Source organism: Podarcis pityusensis, assembly GCF_964106645.2.
Source record: "Podarcis pityusensis genome assembly, chromosome: 8".
NCBI lineage: Eukaryota > Metazoa > Chordata > Lepidosauria > Squamata > Lacertidae > Podarcis > Podarcis pityusensis.
The window spans coordinates 64137334-64153158 of NC_138033.1; the positions used below are offsets into that span (position 1 = coordinate 64137334).

The following is a 15825-nucleotide window of genomic DNA, read 5'->3' on the forward strand; positions in this document are numbered from 1 at the left end:
TGTCCCGGGGGACACCAACATCATGGCGGATGCTCTCTCCCGTAAGCCACAGTATCTGGAGGAGGCAACGCCAGCGGCCGCCATGCACATCTTCGCACCAACAGTGTGGGCGTGCGCTGCGGCAACAGTTGACCTGGAGGCGGTGCGACGAGCGTTGCAGGATGACTCCTTCGCGCAAGCAAAGATGGCAGAGGTGCACAGGGGCACGGCAGCGACCGACGAGTTCCAGCTGCGAGATGGATTGCTCATCCGTAAAGGGGCCATCTACGTGCCGGGAGACGAACTTCGCGCCAAGGTACTGCAGCAGCTGCACGACGCGCCCACTGCCGGGCACTTTGGCAAGGAGAAGACGGTGGAATTAGTCGCCAGAGACTTCTGGTGGCCCGGAATGAGAGGGGAAGTCGCGGACTACGTGGCGAGGTGTGACACCTGCCAGAGGGCCAAACCAGTGCACAGACCGCCGGCCGGACTGCTGGAACCGCTGCAAACTCCGTTCGAACCATGGGAGAGAGTGGCCCTGGACTTTGTCACGGATCTGCCCAGCTCGAGGGGCAAGACGGCTGTGCTGGTGGTGGTGGACTTGTTCTCCAAGATGGCACATTTCATTCCGTGTGCGAAGGTGGCCACGGCGGAACAAACCGCCAAACTGTTCATAGACCACGTGTTCAAGGTTCACGGTCTGCCGCGGTCTATTCTGTCCGACCGAGGGCGACAGTTCATCTCGAACTTCTGGCAGAAGCTGATGGGCTTCCTGAACGTCAAGATCAACCTGGCGTCGGCTAGACACCCGCAGACCAACGGGCAAGCGGAGCGAGTCAATGCCATCATGCAGCAGTACCTGAGATGTTATGCGAATCAACAGCCTGCGACGTGGGTGGATTACCTGCCTCTCGCCGAGTTCGCCTACAACAACACGAAGCACGTGTCCACGGGGGTCACGCCGTTCTTCGCCAACAACGGGAGGCACCCCAGAACCTTCCCGGGATTGGAAAGAATGGGGGAGGGGGAGCCGCAGACAGCAGATGCGTTCGCGTCGGAGTTGCAGGAGGTCCACGATCAGCTGCGGCGGCACCTGGAGCTGGCTAAACACGCATACAAGGTACAAGCGGACAAACACAGAAGGGTTGGCGAAGAGATCCATGTGGGAGACTGGGTCTGGTTAGCAGCCCACGCAGTGCCGGCCAGGTCGTTGGCGAAGAAGAAACTAGGGCATAAACAACTGGGGCCCTACCAAGTCGAAGAGCAGGTCAACACGGTGGCTTTCAGGCTGGCGCTTCCGGAGGGTTCCAGGATGCATCCGGTGTTCCACAGATCGGTGCTCACTCCCTACAAGGCACCTCACAGGTTTCAGGAACCAGGAACGGCACCGAGTCCGCTCCGAGAGAGAACCGGGCAAGGGGGAGTGGCACAGGAGGAGCGCATCAACGAAGTCACGGAGATTTTGGACTCCAGATGGGGGGAAGAGGGGGTAGAATACTTTCTCGCCAAGGAGGGCACCCCGGCCAGTGCCAACAGCTGGGTGCCGGGCTACGCTTTAGACGAACCTCTGCTCAAAGAAGAGTTTCATGCCCTCTTCCCACATAGGCCCATGCCAGCAGACTTTTTCGACGACTGGCTTTTCACGCCCACGCTTTCAGCCAGCACGTTCCGGGGGTTCGACTCGGACGAAGAACCGACACGAGACGCCCGTTCCCCGGAGGGGTCACCCTCGGGATCTGCTTCAGAACCCTCGTATTGGTGGGATGATCGACCAGAGGAGCAGTTCCGCAGAAAGTGGCTGGAGGGTCCAGGATGAGCAACGTCTCCAGAAGGAAGCGAGGGAGAGACGGACATGGACGTTTTCGGGGACGACCCGGGTTTCGAGCACGGCGGCACAGAGATGGAAGCGGAGGTGACCGTCGTCGACGAGAGCAGGGAGGAAGAACCGGAAGACTTCAGATGGAGGCCCGCCACGGGGAGCGAACTGTATCCGACATTCGTCCCCCGGACACGGCAGCACCCAGCTCCCGCACCGGAAGGAGGGGAGGGGGGAAGAGGGGGGAAGAGGGGGGGATGGATGTCAGGGGTTCAGGAGCAGAGGCAAGGGCAAGGGAGGAAACAGAGAGCGAGGGGGAGGAGGCAGAAGAAAAGATGAGTGATGACGACGACCCGAGATCTCCGAGTCTTTCCAGTGAATCAGAAGATTCACAGAAAGGAGCACCAGTGGCAAGGGGGGAGCCTAGGGGGACACCCCAGGAAGATAGAGCCAGAGGGGACTCAGAGGGGAGCAGTTGGAAATCGGGACCAGCGTCACCGCCAGAGAGCAGGGAAGAGGAAGGGCGCCAGGGATCAAGCGCTGGCAGCTCACAACAGGGGGGAGGGCACGAGTCAGGAGTGGCCACACCTCCATCGGGGAGCGAAGAAACGGTCAGACGGAAGGTGGAAGGTTTGGCGCGCGCGCCAAGTTCAAATGCACAGGAAGGTGGCGCAGTAGGCAGCCCGGAAAGGGAGCCAGGTCCTAAAGCCCGGCGCAAGGAGACAGGAGGGTCCGGGGGGTCGGCGTCAGAAGAATCCCGGAAGGAAGAGACCCCGGGGGGCAGAGGGACCCAGAGAAGAACAGTCAGGCGGAAAAGGTGGAGCAGGGCTAGGATATTAAGTTGGTGTACAAGGGGCGGAGACTCAGACGGAGCTTCGCCGATCTAACCATGAGACGTAGAGTTGCACGCAGCAGATTGAGAATGGAAACTGTAACTCAATAAAGACTTTTATTTAATGATCGCTGGCTAGCGTGATCCTCTGTGAGCTAGGATCTGGAAGCAGCTCTGACAATTAATAATCAAAATATAAGCAACAACCCAATACCCCACCAAAAAACCCCACATTTTAAAAGGGCATAGGATGTCAGTCAAATCAACCAAAGGCCATGATGGTGATTACTATTTTATTTATACCCCACCCATCTGACTGGGTTACCCCAACCACTCTGGGTGGCTTCCAACATGAATAAAGACATAATAAAATATTTTAAAACTTCCTCATACAGGGATGTCTTCAGATGACTTTAGAAGGGTGTATAGTTACTTATATTCTTGGTTTGGGATGTGTATGTCACATAACTCCATCATGACACCTTTGTTAAGTCCAGTTGAATTTGACTATGGGGTGTGGTGCACATCTCTGCTCTGAGGCTGAGGGAGCTGGCGTTTGTCCACAGCTAGCTTTCTGGGTCATGTGGCCAGCATGACTAAACTGCTTCTGGTGCAACAGGACACCGGAAACAAGAGCACACGGAAACACTGTTTACCTTACTGCCACAGCGGTACCTATTTATCTACTTGTGCTGGTATGCTTTCAAACTGCTAGGTTGGCAGGAGCTGGGACAAAGTGACAGAAGCTTACCCCTTCGCGCAGATTTGAACTGCTGACCTAACTCCACACCCTGCCGCACTTCTCTGATGAAAATAGGGATGTCCTAAGGGAAGTGGGACATTCCAGGATAAAATCAGAAATCAGGGCGGCTTCTGTAAATCCGGGAGTGTCCCTGGAAAATAGGGACACTTGGAGGGTCTGCAGTGTTCCATGACCAGTGTTGTCATCCACTTAGTTTCTGTGCATGGTATTGGTGAGTGGAAGAGCCATTTTCCTTCTGCCTCAGACAGCAAAAATGTCAGGGGCTAGCCGTGTCATTTGCAAGATACTCAGTTGTGCTTCCTTCATTGCAGGGGATTGGATCAGATAATCTTTTGGGTCCCTTTGGGTCTTGCCGCTCCTGCTTTAAATCCTTGCCATCCTGGGTAATGTGTCCCAGGTTTCCTACACTCACACAGCGCTCCAAAGCTTGAAAATCCTGTGCTAATGGCTTCTGCTTCTTAGCATCCTGTGCGTTCAGTGGAGGTGACGCTTGACCCTCTTGGTTGTGTTTCCATGACTTGCAGGACACAGACAACTCTGGTGCCACCGTCTTGCATCTGGCTGCCCGCTTTGGGCACCACGAAGTGATCGACTGGCTTTTGCGCTTCGGGAGCAGCGACCCGCTGGCAGCCACAGACACGGGTGCTTTACCTGTTCACTATGCAGCAGCCAAAGGAGACTTCCCTTCCTTGCGACTCCTCATTGGGCATTGCCCCAGGTAAGAGATCAAGAGCAAGTTTGTTCCTTAGTAGGGACTAGTGAGTTGCTTAGGAATCTTTTGGCCCATTGGTGGGACCGTGGCATTCTTTGGCTCACTGCCACTAGCAGTCCCCCCCCCTCTCCCCCTCGCTGATAACCTGCTGTGTGATGAATTCTCTTTTGGTTGTGATGCCCAAACTGCATGTTTTAATTTGGAAAGCAACATGGTTTTGGGTTCTGAACTACAGAAGGAAACATCATTAGGAGTGTGCATGCTAGAGAGAGCTGCTGGAGAATTTGCAGCCCTTGTTGTGGCCAGAATTTGAAATGGCAAGATCCACCTCCTTGCTCTCACCCCAAGTCTACAGTATGAAAAATGGGGTGTGGTGACTACTCCACATGGCTGTGCAAAATGATCTAAACTGCCTCAGCGGCCGAAATTGGGCTGCTCCCTCTTTGCGTTTGAGAGGCTAGTCTGTATTCTCTGCATGAGGTCTTCAGCAATGAAACAGTTTTGTCTGGCTAGGGGCAGCTGGTTCTCACACAAATGACAGCCCTCCCCCACATTCCTCATTGCTTTGGACTGGCCTTCATTTGCTGCAGATCTTGGTGATAGAATGGGCTGCACCATTTTGGACAGCAGGGGTGTGTAATGGGTGTGGTTGTTTTTGGCGGGGGGGTGGGCGGGCAGGGGAGATGAAATCCCATTTTAAAAAAGCAAAACATCTTGCAAATAAAAAATGAAGAATGGCAGAAAGAAACACCCTACCCTTTTAACCTGCAGACCTAGTTTTCTATTTCTTTATCTTGTTTGGTCCCCAAAGCAAGCAAGGCCACGGGAAGCTATTTGGAGTTTTTTAAGGACCCAGGTTTGGAGCAACCCTGCTGCCTCTGGGTAGAGCTTCGCAAGGCAGGGAGGGACCCTGGCAGAATGATGGCATGGCAGAAGGGCAAGTTCAAGTTCCCAGCCTTGGGAGCAGGAATGAGCATCAAGTCTACGTCCTCCGAGTGGGTCATTGAGCCATTTCTTTTCAGGCTGGTCTACAAGACAGGCTCCTGGTGCTGCTTCTGACCCACATCTGTAGGCGTCCTCTTTTCAATGCAGCCATGCAGTGCTTACACTAGGGTGAAGGATGCATAAAGATGCATAAATTGGTGGAGGTAGTATACAAAAATGCATTGCATGCAGCAATATTGATTTGCAAAAATGTGTCTCTAAGGCGAATTTGGCTGTGGGTCCAGGTCCTTATCTCCCTTAACCCCCATGGGCTAAATTTGATAGGTGGCTGAAGCCTGCAAATCACCACACATTACAATGACATCAGGGGACTTCAAAGCACCTTGCAGGGCTCTGCTTTGGAGGGCTGCAGATCAGCATGCTTGAAGTTGCTTCCCATCAGCTGAAATCTGTTGCAGGGATTGGCTGCGCGACTGAGCTCCCTCCTGCACAGCCAATCCAACAAGATGGAAATCACCACCCATTGGCTGATAGGTGGTGAGTTCTGGCATGCTTTCTGCAGGGATCAGCTGTGGAATCTAGTTCCCCATAGGAAATTCAGTTGCACAACCAAGCTGGCTGCATCTCTTCCCAGTGTTCAAAATTAGCCAGGTTGCAGGTGCATTTTGCACCTGGCTATCGGCCACTTGCGACCAAGTGAAGATGCCTGGGAGCCACGATGGTGCCTGACATCTCCACAATCCAGGTGCATGGCTGGGGATCACTGGATCCGGACTGTTTTCACACACTCATGCCACACCCTGCAGGAATAGGCCAATTTATACATATGCAGACTATCCCCGAATAAAGTGACTCTTCTTCTGTAAGTTCTCGGAGCGCTTAACCAAGCTCAAGGCTGTCATCTGAACTAGCCAGATGTCTAATTGATCATCTATCACAGTCAGTCCATCTTTGGAAAATGCAGTCAGACTTTAGAGCCGTCTTGCCCAAAAATGACAACTTGACATTCCATTTTGGCGACTGTAACCTTGGTTTTATGGAGCCATCTGGTGCCTAGCTTATTTATTTGAGTTTCTAACATTGTCTCTGCCTGCCCTGTACCTGTGTGGAGCAGGTGGGCACGGTTTGAGGAAAATAGGCCAAATTGGAACCTGCGCCAGGTCAGATTTGACTTGTGGGCTGGCAGTTCCCCACCCCTGAGCTGCAGGTCTGAAGAAATTCATCCTCCTTTGTGTCCCTGTGAAATGGCCCTTTTTGTAGTAAATGTAGGTAACAGCCTGTAACTACACTTAATGGCCTGCTGGCGTTTCAGTGAGATCTGACCCCCACCCCGCTGCCTTGTCCTACGATAACAGCGAAACCCGTTTTCAGCAAACAGCCAGGGAAGAGGCTGCCTGTCCGTCTTGACTGCCGTGAAGATTTGTTCCCGTTTGTTAAGCCCTGCTCGCCTTTCTCCTCCGATGACAGCTTTATCATGGCGGGAAGTCAAATGCTTGCTCTTTTGACAGGGCACCAACAAAGCCAGGTTTAGATCTTGATGGAAATATTGCTCCCTTGTGCAGACGCTGTGCAACCGAGGATTTGCACATGGTGCTTTTGCAAAGGGGCGATAACACAGCCGCCTTTGTCTCTGTCAGAGGTTATGTAAATGGATTAAGCTGCCTGCAAGGGAGGGATGGTTAGCCAAATGTGAAGAACTGGGGTGGGGGATGGGGAACCCTTCCATGTGCAGTAAATGCAGAGGGAAGAATGGGGAGCCATGTGGATGGTGTGACTTCTGTGTATTTCCAAGCAGAAACACAGAATCTTTCAATTGTGAACTTGGGAGGGATTCCAAGGGTCATCTAGTCCAACCCCCGGCAAATGCAGGAATCACAAATTAAAAAACCCTCCGATGGAGGAGAGTCCACCACCGTCAAGGTTTGTTGGGTGTGTTCGTGCACAGTGACGTGCACAGCCATTAACCAAATGAACAACAACAAAGCCAGTGGACCTGATGGGGATACCTGCCGAAATCTTCAAAGTGGGCGGAATTGAACCTTTACAACAATTTCACAAGCTCATTGGGAGAGAGAGGAGATCCCAGCAGACTTTAGGGATGCCACAATTATCAATTTATTTTAAAAAATGTGATAGGACGGATTGCGGAAACTATCAAGGCATCTCTCTCTTCGCTGCAGCTGACAAAATTCTTGAAAGGATCTTAGCAAACTGTCTCCTAACTATATCCGAGAATGCCCTTTCTGAATCCCAAAATGGTTTTTGACCTTCTAGGGCAGGCATCCCCAAACTCAGCCCTCCAGATGTTTGGGGACTACAACTCCCATCATCCCTGACCACTGGTCCTGTTAGCTAGGGATGATGGGAGTTGTAGTCCTAAAACATGTGGAGTTTGGGGGTGTCTGTTCTAGGGGGACAGTGGATATGATATTCACTGCTTGACAGCTTCAAGAAAAATGCAGGGAGCACAACCAACCCCTGTATATGATGTTTATTGACCGAACTAAGGCCTTTGACACTAAATCATACTGCCCTGTGGACTGTCCTTCTGAAAATCAGTTGCCCGGATAAATTTGTGAACATCTTGCAGCTCTTCCACGACAATATGACGGCAACAATCGTGATAACAATGGCTCTCAAAGTGGGATCAGGGATGCTTTATCACCCCATCTATATTCATGTCCTTTACTTAAACCCCTGCTGTTGTTTAAAATCACCATTCCCCTCTCAGTTCCTTCCATCCCTGCTTTACTCAAACTTCTGCTGTTGTTTAAACCACCACTTTCCCCCTGTCAGTGTCCCCCTTTCTCACTCTCAGCCCATGGTCACTGGTGCTGTGCAACCTGCCTTCTTCTTTGCTCTTTTAAACCCATGCAAATCCAGGATTGTGATGCAGCGCTACAGATTCTCCAACAGGGGCTGTGTGATGACAGCCTTGCCTTCATTGTATATAGGAAGACATATTTTTGCCGCTGGGCGTATGTGCTGGTATATGGCCACATTTGGGGGCAGTTGGGGGGTGGGGTTTAGCCGCATTCCCTCAGAGCAAACTTCCTGTGGGTCACATGTTAATGGTGGGCAGGAATGGATGCCAAAATGGGCCGAGCATTGAGTGTGACCCTTACCTGTACACGCTAGGCTCTATTCAAGCCAGGTCCTCCTCAAACCCACCTCTTTATCCCGGCAGACAAGAAACATGATCACAGTTCAAGAGCACATTCTAGACAGGCAAAGCTGCTTCAGGAGGGGGGTGGAATAGGGCTGGTGGGAGCTATGGTCAGGGAAGACGGGGCATGGCTTAGGACAGGGTTTGCCAGCTTTTTTGGATCAGTGGACACCTTTTGAATTTGGAGGCAGTCACAAAATGGCTACCATGTGGGGTGAGGGAATAACACACTAAAGGGGAGTGGGGAACAGCAGTTGTTTAGGATTCCTGTTGCCTGATGTCCAAACAATCTGCTTACTAATCACAGCTCTGACTTAGCTCATTGGCCAAAACCATGTGGATATCACTTAGAAGGATACCAGCACATTTTGCTTCACAACCTTTTTTCTAAGAGTCCTATACTTCCCACCCCATCCCCAATGAAAGCTCAGAGTCTGGGCGCCCGCAGGCACCAGGTTGGCGACCCCTGGCCCAAGGAGCTTCCTGAGGTCTTGACGTCGACATTTGGCCCCTTGCCCAAAGTCATGTGAGGAGTCCAATTGATTAAGCCAGTAATCCCCCAAAATAGGCACCGTGGGAAATATGTTACAACATTCAGAGGTTCTGTAAGCCCAAACTCTTCATCAACAGAGGAGGAGGATCAATGCATCTCTGAGGGAGTCTCTGCTGCTTTTTTTCCTGTTGTCTCTCTGCATGGGGGGCAACTGAGCAATCACTTTGGATGCAGCAGAATTGCCTGTCTCAGAGGCTGCTGCTCATTGAGTCTCTGTGTGAGTTTCTCTCTGCTCTGTGTTGGCTTCCTTTAGTCAGGAGGCACGCTCTGATCTGTAACTTCTCTGACCGCAGGCAAGTCTTTCATGCTCCACAAGTGAAACTTCTATAAGAGTTGGGTCTGGTGTCACCACTAGATGCCTTGGGGGCACCTGCCAGGACCTCATGCTGTGTGCTAACATTTTAAATCTCCCACAATGCTCCATCAGGGGCAGGGGCTAGTGGGAGATTCTTTTAACGGCAGTGGTGACGGATGGCCGTGAGCTGCCAGATAAGCCTGTATTACTGTATTATTATTATTTTGTGCTTATTGCTTTTCTGTCCCACCGTTATTTTGCCAAGGAGCACAAGGTTGCACACATGGTTCACCCCTTTCTCATTTAATTCCCCACAACAACCCTGTGAGGTAGGTTAGGCTGAGAGATGCAATGACTGGCCCAAAAGTCACACCCAGTGAGCTTAATGGCTGAGTTGGGATTTGAACCCTGGTCTCTCACAGGCCCTAGTCCAATACTCTGGCTTTCTGGAGGAGGCAATGCAGAAGAGGATCCCATAGAGGACACTTAACTGAGGTCACCCTGAAAACTGGAACCTGTTTCTCGAAGAGTGAAGCATTCCTCTAATTTTAATTGGCGTGTTCCTCAACAATCAGATGTTTGGGGAGGGCCTCAAACACCCTAAATAACCAAGAAGTTGTAAAGCTTTCTTGGACCATACCACTTCCACCTGCAGGTGGATATTTATTTTTTTAACAAGTTTGGATGCACTACCGCTCCAATTTGCCAAGGAAAATCTCTAGGAGACCCCCTTCTTGCAAGGTGACTCCTCTACATGTGGGGAAGGGTAGTTTTTTGTCGTTCTTCTTTTTGCTTCTGGCATGGAATACTGCACTGGAAAATCTTTGCTTGATTCTGCTGAATGTTAGAGCATAATTTCCCAGAGGAGGGTATTCAGCCATCAGGGTGGGGAGAGTTTGCTTTTTAAAAAATAAATATATATTGTGGTTTCTTGTACCCATGACACAGTAAAGCTGGTTGAAAGCAATGTTTTATTGTGAGTTTTATGGACATGTGTCTCATGGTGGTACGTTGTAAATCAGCAAATCTGTTATGTTCACATAATGACGACCCCCTGTTGTTTGGGCCTTGCAGTTTGTATTCAGAGAGAGACTCCCCCTATAGTTGGAGGTTTTGTGATTTAGGTATTGTGGCAAATAGCCACTGGCAGACTCATCCTCTCTGCATTTACAGCTTGTGCTGGTGGGAAGCAACTGAGCAGAACATGCACAGAGTGCAGGTTTCAGGTGTCGGAACAGCACTACAGGATCCTGAAAAATACCTGCTAGATGGCATATTCATGTTTGCACCAGTTTATATCACCATCATCCCACTTTCTCAAAGAAGTTCGTGGCAGCATACATAGTCAGGTAGAGGGCCTTTTTGGTAGTGGCACCCACTCAAGGAGATGAGTAACAACTATACAACCTTTAGAAGGCACCTGAAGGCAGCCCTGTATAGGGAAGCTTTTTAAGGTTTAATGTCTTATTATGTTTTTATATATGTTGGAAGTCGCCCAGAGTGGCTGGGGCAACCCAGTCAGATGGGTGGGGTACAAATAGTAAGTTGTTCTCGTTTTCATTCTTCTTCTTATAGTTCTCCTCATCCCCATTTTACCCACACAACAACCCTGCGAGGTAGGGTAGGCTGAGAGAGATGGACCGGTCCAAGGTCACCTAGTGGGTTTCATGACTGTGTAGGGATTCGAACCCTGGTCTCTCCAGGTCCTAGTCCAGCACTTAAACCACTACACCACACTGGCTGTTTAGATCACATCTTTCCAGCAAGGAGATCAATGCATTGAATGTCACTCTTCTCTTTCCAACAATTAAGGGATTCCCCCTTGTAAAGCGCCCCCCCACCCATGCCTTATGGGGTTTGCACTGTTAGCCATAATTAAAGATCCACTGAAATCTTAAGACGCAGCTGGGTCCTAGTGCCGTCCTCATGCAAACTGCAGATTTCCTGCTAGATACGTGCTTCTGTGTTCTGTAGGCCCACAAACCTGTCCCTAGATTAAACAGTCACCTGACTGGGGTCAAATCCTTAGCCTCCTCTGCCCCCAAACTGAACCATACCCCTTTGGGGGCTGGCAGCTGAGATCCCCAAGATCTCTGCAGGCCTGTCACAGCGCTGAGCTCAGTGTCAGCAATGTGGTTGTTGAGGTGCCAGTTCAGAAATACTGTTGAGGCAAGGAGTTGATGGCAAAATCACTGCCCGACATTAAAGCAGGTCGGCTGGATCCGTGCTTTGCAGATTACGGGCCGCTTAATCTCATTTTCCATGATGAGCGAGTGTGATAGACCTATAAATAACCTGGATGGGGAGAAGGAACCTGGCGTGGTAATTAAAAACCTGCCCATGCTTTGGGTCTCGTGCCAAGGAAGCTGTTTTGCAAACACCTCGGGCAAAATGTGCACCGGGAAGCAAGCACAAATTCCTGGGGCCCGGGCGTCTTGTGTCTATTTGATGCAGTTCTTAACAAAATATAGGGAGAGTTCTGAATAGCGGCTTGCGAATTTGTGCATTTCTGAATATTTGCAACTCTATACAAACATTCACTCCTGCGTTTTTGACGGTATGTGACGTTCCAGCTTCCTCTTGTTATGAGCAGAAACACTTGTAGCTTTTCATAAGCGAACCCCGTGCAAACACAGCAAAGTTGCGGTGTGATATACATTGTGTTGTGTTGCACACACAACTTGTAACTTTTAGAGTGCCTGGTTCATTCAGCAACGGTCTTGTGGGTGCTCATATTATTGATATTAGTCATTAGGATGTTACGATTTTCAACAGACGCAGATATTATCATATTTATTATTACCCTAATTTGGAGACGTGTTTATTTTATATCCTGGGTATAGAATTTTAAATGGTCTGCCCTTGCAGTGGGGAGGGCTGAAATGTATTTTTCTCCAGAGCTCCAACCTCCTCTAGGAGGCCCTGTTGGAGGGAGCGCTGAAGGGGTTAGCATCCAGAAGTTGGGGTTGTGTCCAACTAAATTGTAGACCCATTGAAATCAATGGAGCCATCTTAGCCATGCCCATTAATTTCAATAGGCCTACTCTGGGTAGGGCTAACATTAATATCATTATCATTATCATTATTATTTTTTAAAAACTGAAAAACAAAACAAAAAACAGCTCAGAGTGGTTTGTATGCCACCCCCTTGTCTGTTAAGTTTAAATTCTGTGGCCAGGCTGTTTCAGTGCTGCACCAAAGGAAATAGGACTTGGTCGAATTGAAGTGGAGACTGGAAACAACGCAAACCCATTCAATGTATTTTCCTAATCTGTAACTGGCGTTAGATCGTAATCACAGAATCATAGAGCTGGAAGGGACTCCGAGGGTCATCTAGTCCAACCCCCTGCAATGCTGGAATCTCATGCTCTGCCAACTATACAAATCCAATAGGTGTTCACAGCTTCTTACTTTGCATAACCTGCACAGTTCTGAGTCTGCGTCTGTCCTGGAGCTGTGTTTTGGTGTTTCAAAAGATGGGATTGTTTTTGAAAGGAGATTCCAACTAAACGTTAGGAGGAACCTTCTGACAGTGGAATGGACTCCCTCGCATGGTGTTAAATGGCCACCTGTCAGGGATTCTTGAGCTGTGATCTCTGCCTTGCTCGGGGTTGGACTGGATGACCTTTGGAGTTCCCATCTACAATTCTATGCCTCTTTGATTTTGATTTTGTTGTTGTGTTGTTTTATTACTGGTGTGTTTACCACGCTGGGTTCCTTTGAGGGGAAGGGTGGGATATAAGTTTATATGGGGATAATAATTTTGCTAGTTGCACAGACACATGACTGTAGGAGATTTTATTTGCAGGATTTTATTTAGCCTCTTTTTTGCAGCATTTCAGCAGGCATTGCCATAGCACGTCTTCCCAGTCATCAACTGGGAACTGGATCTTCTTCTTTTTTAATTATTAAATGAAAGTTGAGATCCAAAAAAGAAAAGAAAATAGCTGAACTATCCCACTACCGCGGTCCACATTCTTTTCTGCCATATTATGGAATTGTGGCATACCAGGAACACCTAGGTCCAGCAGGGGTAAAGTATACTGGAAAGGGTAGTTTCAGACCTCTGGCAAATATTCCATCCCCCAAATAAGGCCAACACACACACACACACACACACACACACACACACACTTATTGGTAACACTGCATCATCAAGTCTTGAGCAACGTGGAAGCTTTGTTACAAGGAAAGTTGGCAGGAATTGGTATGTTTAAGCTAGATGAGAAACTTATTTATTTATCTTTTTATTTAAAAAGGTGCCCAGAGAAGCATACAGGTTACTTTTAAAAGAATAGAAAGGCAGCCCTTGCTCTCAAAATTATAATCTTAAAGAGCCTTTCTCAACCTAGATGCTGTTGAACTACAACTCCCATCATTCATAGCCAGCATGGTCTTCGGTCAGGGCTCATGGGAGCCCTAGGTTGAGAACGGCTGATCTAAAATGACACAAAAGGACAATAGAATGGGGGAGGGGAGGAAGAAATAAATACTCAGGTAAAAGTTCTTAGTTGCAATTTCTTCTGATCCTCATTCCTGGGCTACAGTTCCCAAACCTGGGAAGAGGGAGTGATTGTTAAACCACTCTGAGAATTCAGCAGCCTTAAGAAATGTCAGCTCCCAGAATTCTTTGGGGGAAGAAGCCGTGAACGTTTAAAGCAATTGTAGGGTTGCCATATGTCCCCTTTTCCCAGGACACGCCCCCTTTTTCATGATGAGAGTCGCCATAGAGATCCATAATTAAAAGTCGGCAAACGTGTCCTCTTTTCTGCTCTTCAAAATATGGCAGCCCTATTAGGGTGCGAATGTGGCCTAAGTGGTAATAAGGTAAAGGTAAAGGGACCCCTGACAATTAGGTCCAGTCACGGACGACTCTGGGGTTGCGGCACTCATCTCGCTTTATTGGCCAAGGGAGCCGGTGTACAGCTTCCGGGTTATGTGGCCAGCATGACTAAGCCGCTTCTGGCAAACCAGAGCAGCTCACGGAAACTCTGTTTATCTTCCCGCTGGAGCAGTACCTATTTATCTACTGGGTGGCTTCCAACAGAATATTAAAATACAATAGTCGGTCAAACATTAAAAGCTTCCCTAAACAGGTCTGCCTTCAGATAGACCAATGATCAGACACAGTCTAAGACAACTTCCTGTTTAAACTCAGAGCCATGAGGACTAGTCTTACTTCATTTTTAGGGGGAAGAACCATAGCACAGTGGTCCCAGATTCAATCTCTAGCAACTTGAGGTAGGGTTATGACTAAAGAGTCCTGTCTGAAGCCCTGGAGAGCCCCATGCCTTTTTGGGAGAGTACTGTATATGTTCATGGAGCGATGTTTTCTTCTTCTTCTTTGGCGATCACTCGTAGCCGAGTAAGATTGTCTTCCATAAACCCGGTTTTAACAATGAGTCTGGAAGTGACTGTGGAGGCCAATTCTGGATCCACATCCTTCCACAGTGGGGACATTGGTTTCCGGGGGGGGGGGGAGTTGATCACGGTGTGGATTTGCCAAGTGTGCCTTCCTCTTAGCCCGTTTCTCCCTTGTGTCCTGAGTCCGAGTGTCTTCAAAGCCCATGACACCTTTGGTAAGGGCTGTTCTCCAGCTGGAGCACTCGCAGGTAGGAGCGATGTATTGTACCATCACACACTCAAAGTCGATATTGGGCGTAAGAGTCAAGGGTGTCAATTCACAGGGGTGCCAAGGAGGCTGTCAGAAATTTGGAAAATTCTGTGATGCATGAAGAGCATAAGAATCTTCTGGATCAGGCCAGTGTCCTATCTAGCTCAGCATCCTGTTCTCACAGTGGCCAACCAGATGCCCCAGTGGGAAACCTTGCAAACAGGATTTGAGCACAAGAGCCCTCTCCCCTCCTGTAGTTTCCAGCAACTGGTAGTTAGAAGCATTTCTGCCTCTGACTTTGAAGGCAGAGCGTAGCCATCATGACTAGTAGCCACTGATACAGCCTTTCCCTCCAGGAATTTGTCTAATCCTCTTTTAAAGCCATCTAGCTTGGTGGCCATCACTGCCTCATGCAGGAATGAGTTCCATAGTTTATCTATGCACCTTGTGAAGGCTGCTGTTACAAGCTGGTACCTACCTATCAAAGGGAATATGCACCAGACCTCTTCGCCCCCTCCTCCTCCACAGCTTATAGTCCACACAGGTAAATACAAGTAAACTTAAGTGGATTATGATAAAGCAAGCAGGTGGCCTGGGAACACATGCTTGGTCACAGCTTGGAGTTGGAGGGCTGGAATTTGGCAAATGGCAAGCGAACCTCATTTGCAAGCTGAAATGGGACCTCTGTGCAAGAGGTGCTAAATTTTACCTCTTGAAAGGCCACATATTTAAACAGAATTGGGACGGGACACAGGAATTACTGCAGCTGCCAGGCTGTGGACTTTTTATTTCCCGGGAAGCATTTGCATTCCATAGATAACTTTTCCCCATCAGGATTTGGCACCACTGTTTCTTTCTCAGACGAGTCACAGGGCTGATCTTTCAAAGTAAAATGGGTTATTGCCCAAACCTGTGGATATAAACACTGAATGGAGCGTTTTAAAGCCAAATTAAAACATCGAAGATGCCAATGTTTCTTAGCACTTCCTCTGTCTCGAAACCAGACTGTGTAAAGCATATTTAGACATTTCAGTTTGGTTTTTAAATAGGTTGCTATTTGTTTATATGTGAGTGAAGTTAAGTGAAGCATTTTTGGATTATTTTGTAATATCGCTTTTCCTGACGTTTGCATTTGTTTTTAATTCTCCTT

General features: G+C 49.0%; 1 protein-coding gene across 1 annotated transcript in view; it reads left to right on the forward strand.

The window, feature by feature from the left end:
• The window catches only part of LOC308483363 (espin-like), a 116953-nt gene that overhangs the window by 9893 nt on the left and 91235 nt on the right, over positions 1 to 15825 (forward strand). Inside the window, exon 2 of the mRNA XM_081017153.1 lies at positions 3915 to 4108. Coding sequence (XP_080873279.1) covers positions 3915 to 4108 — 194 coding nt within the window. The remainder of the gene's footprint in view (positions 1 to 3914; positions 4109 to 15825) is intronic.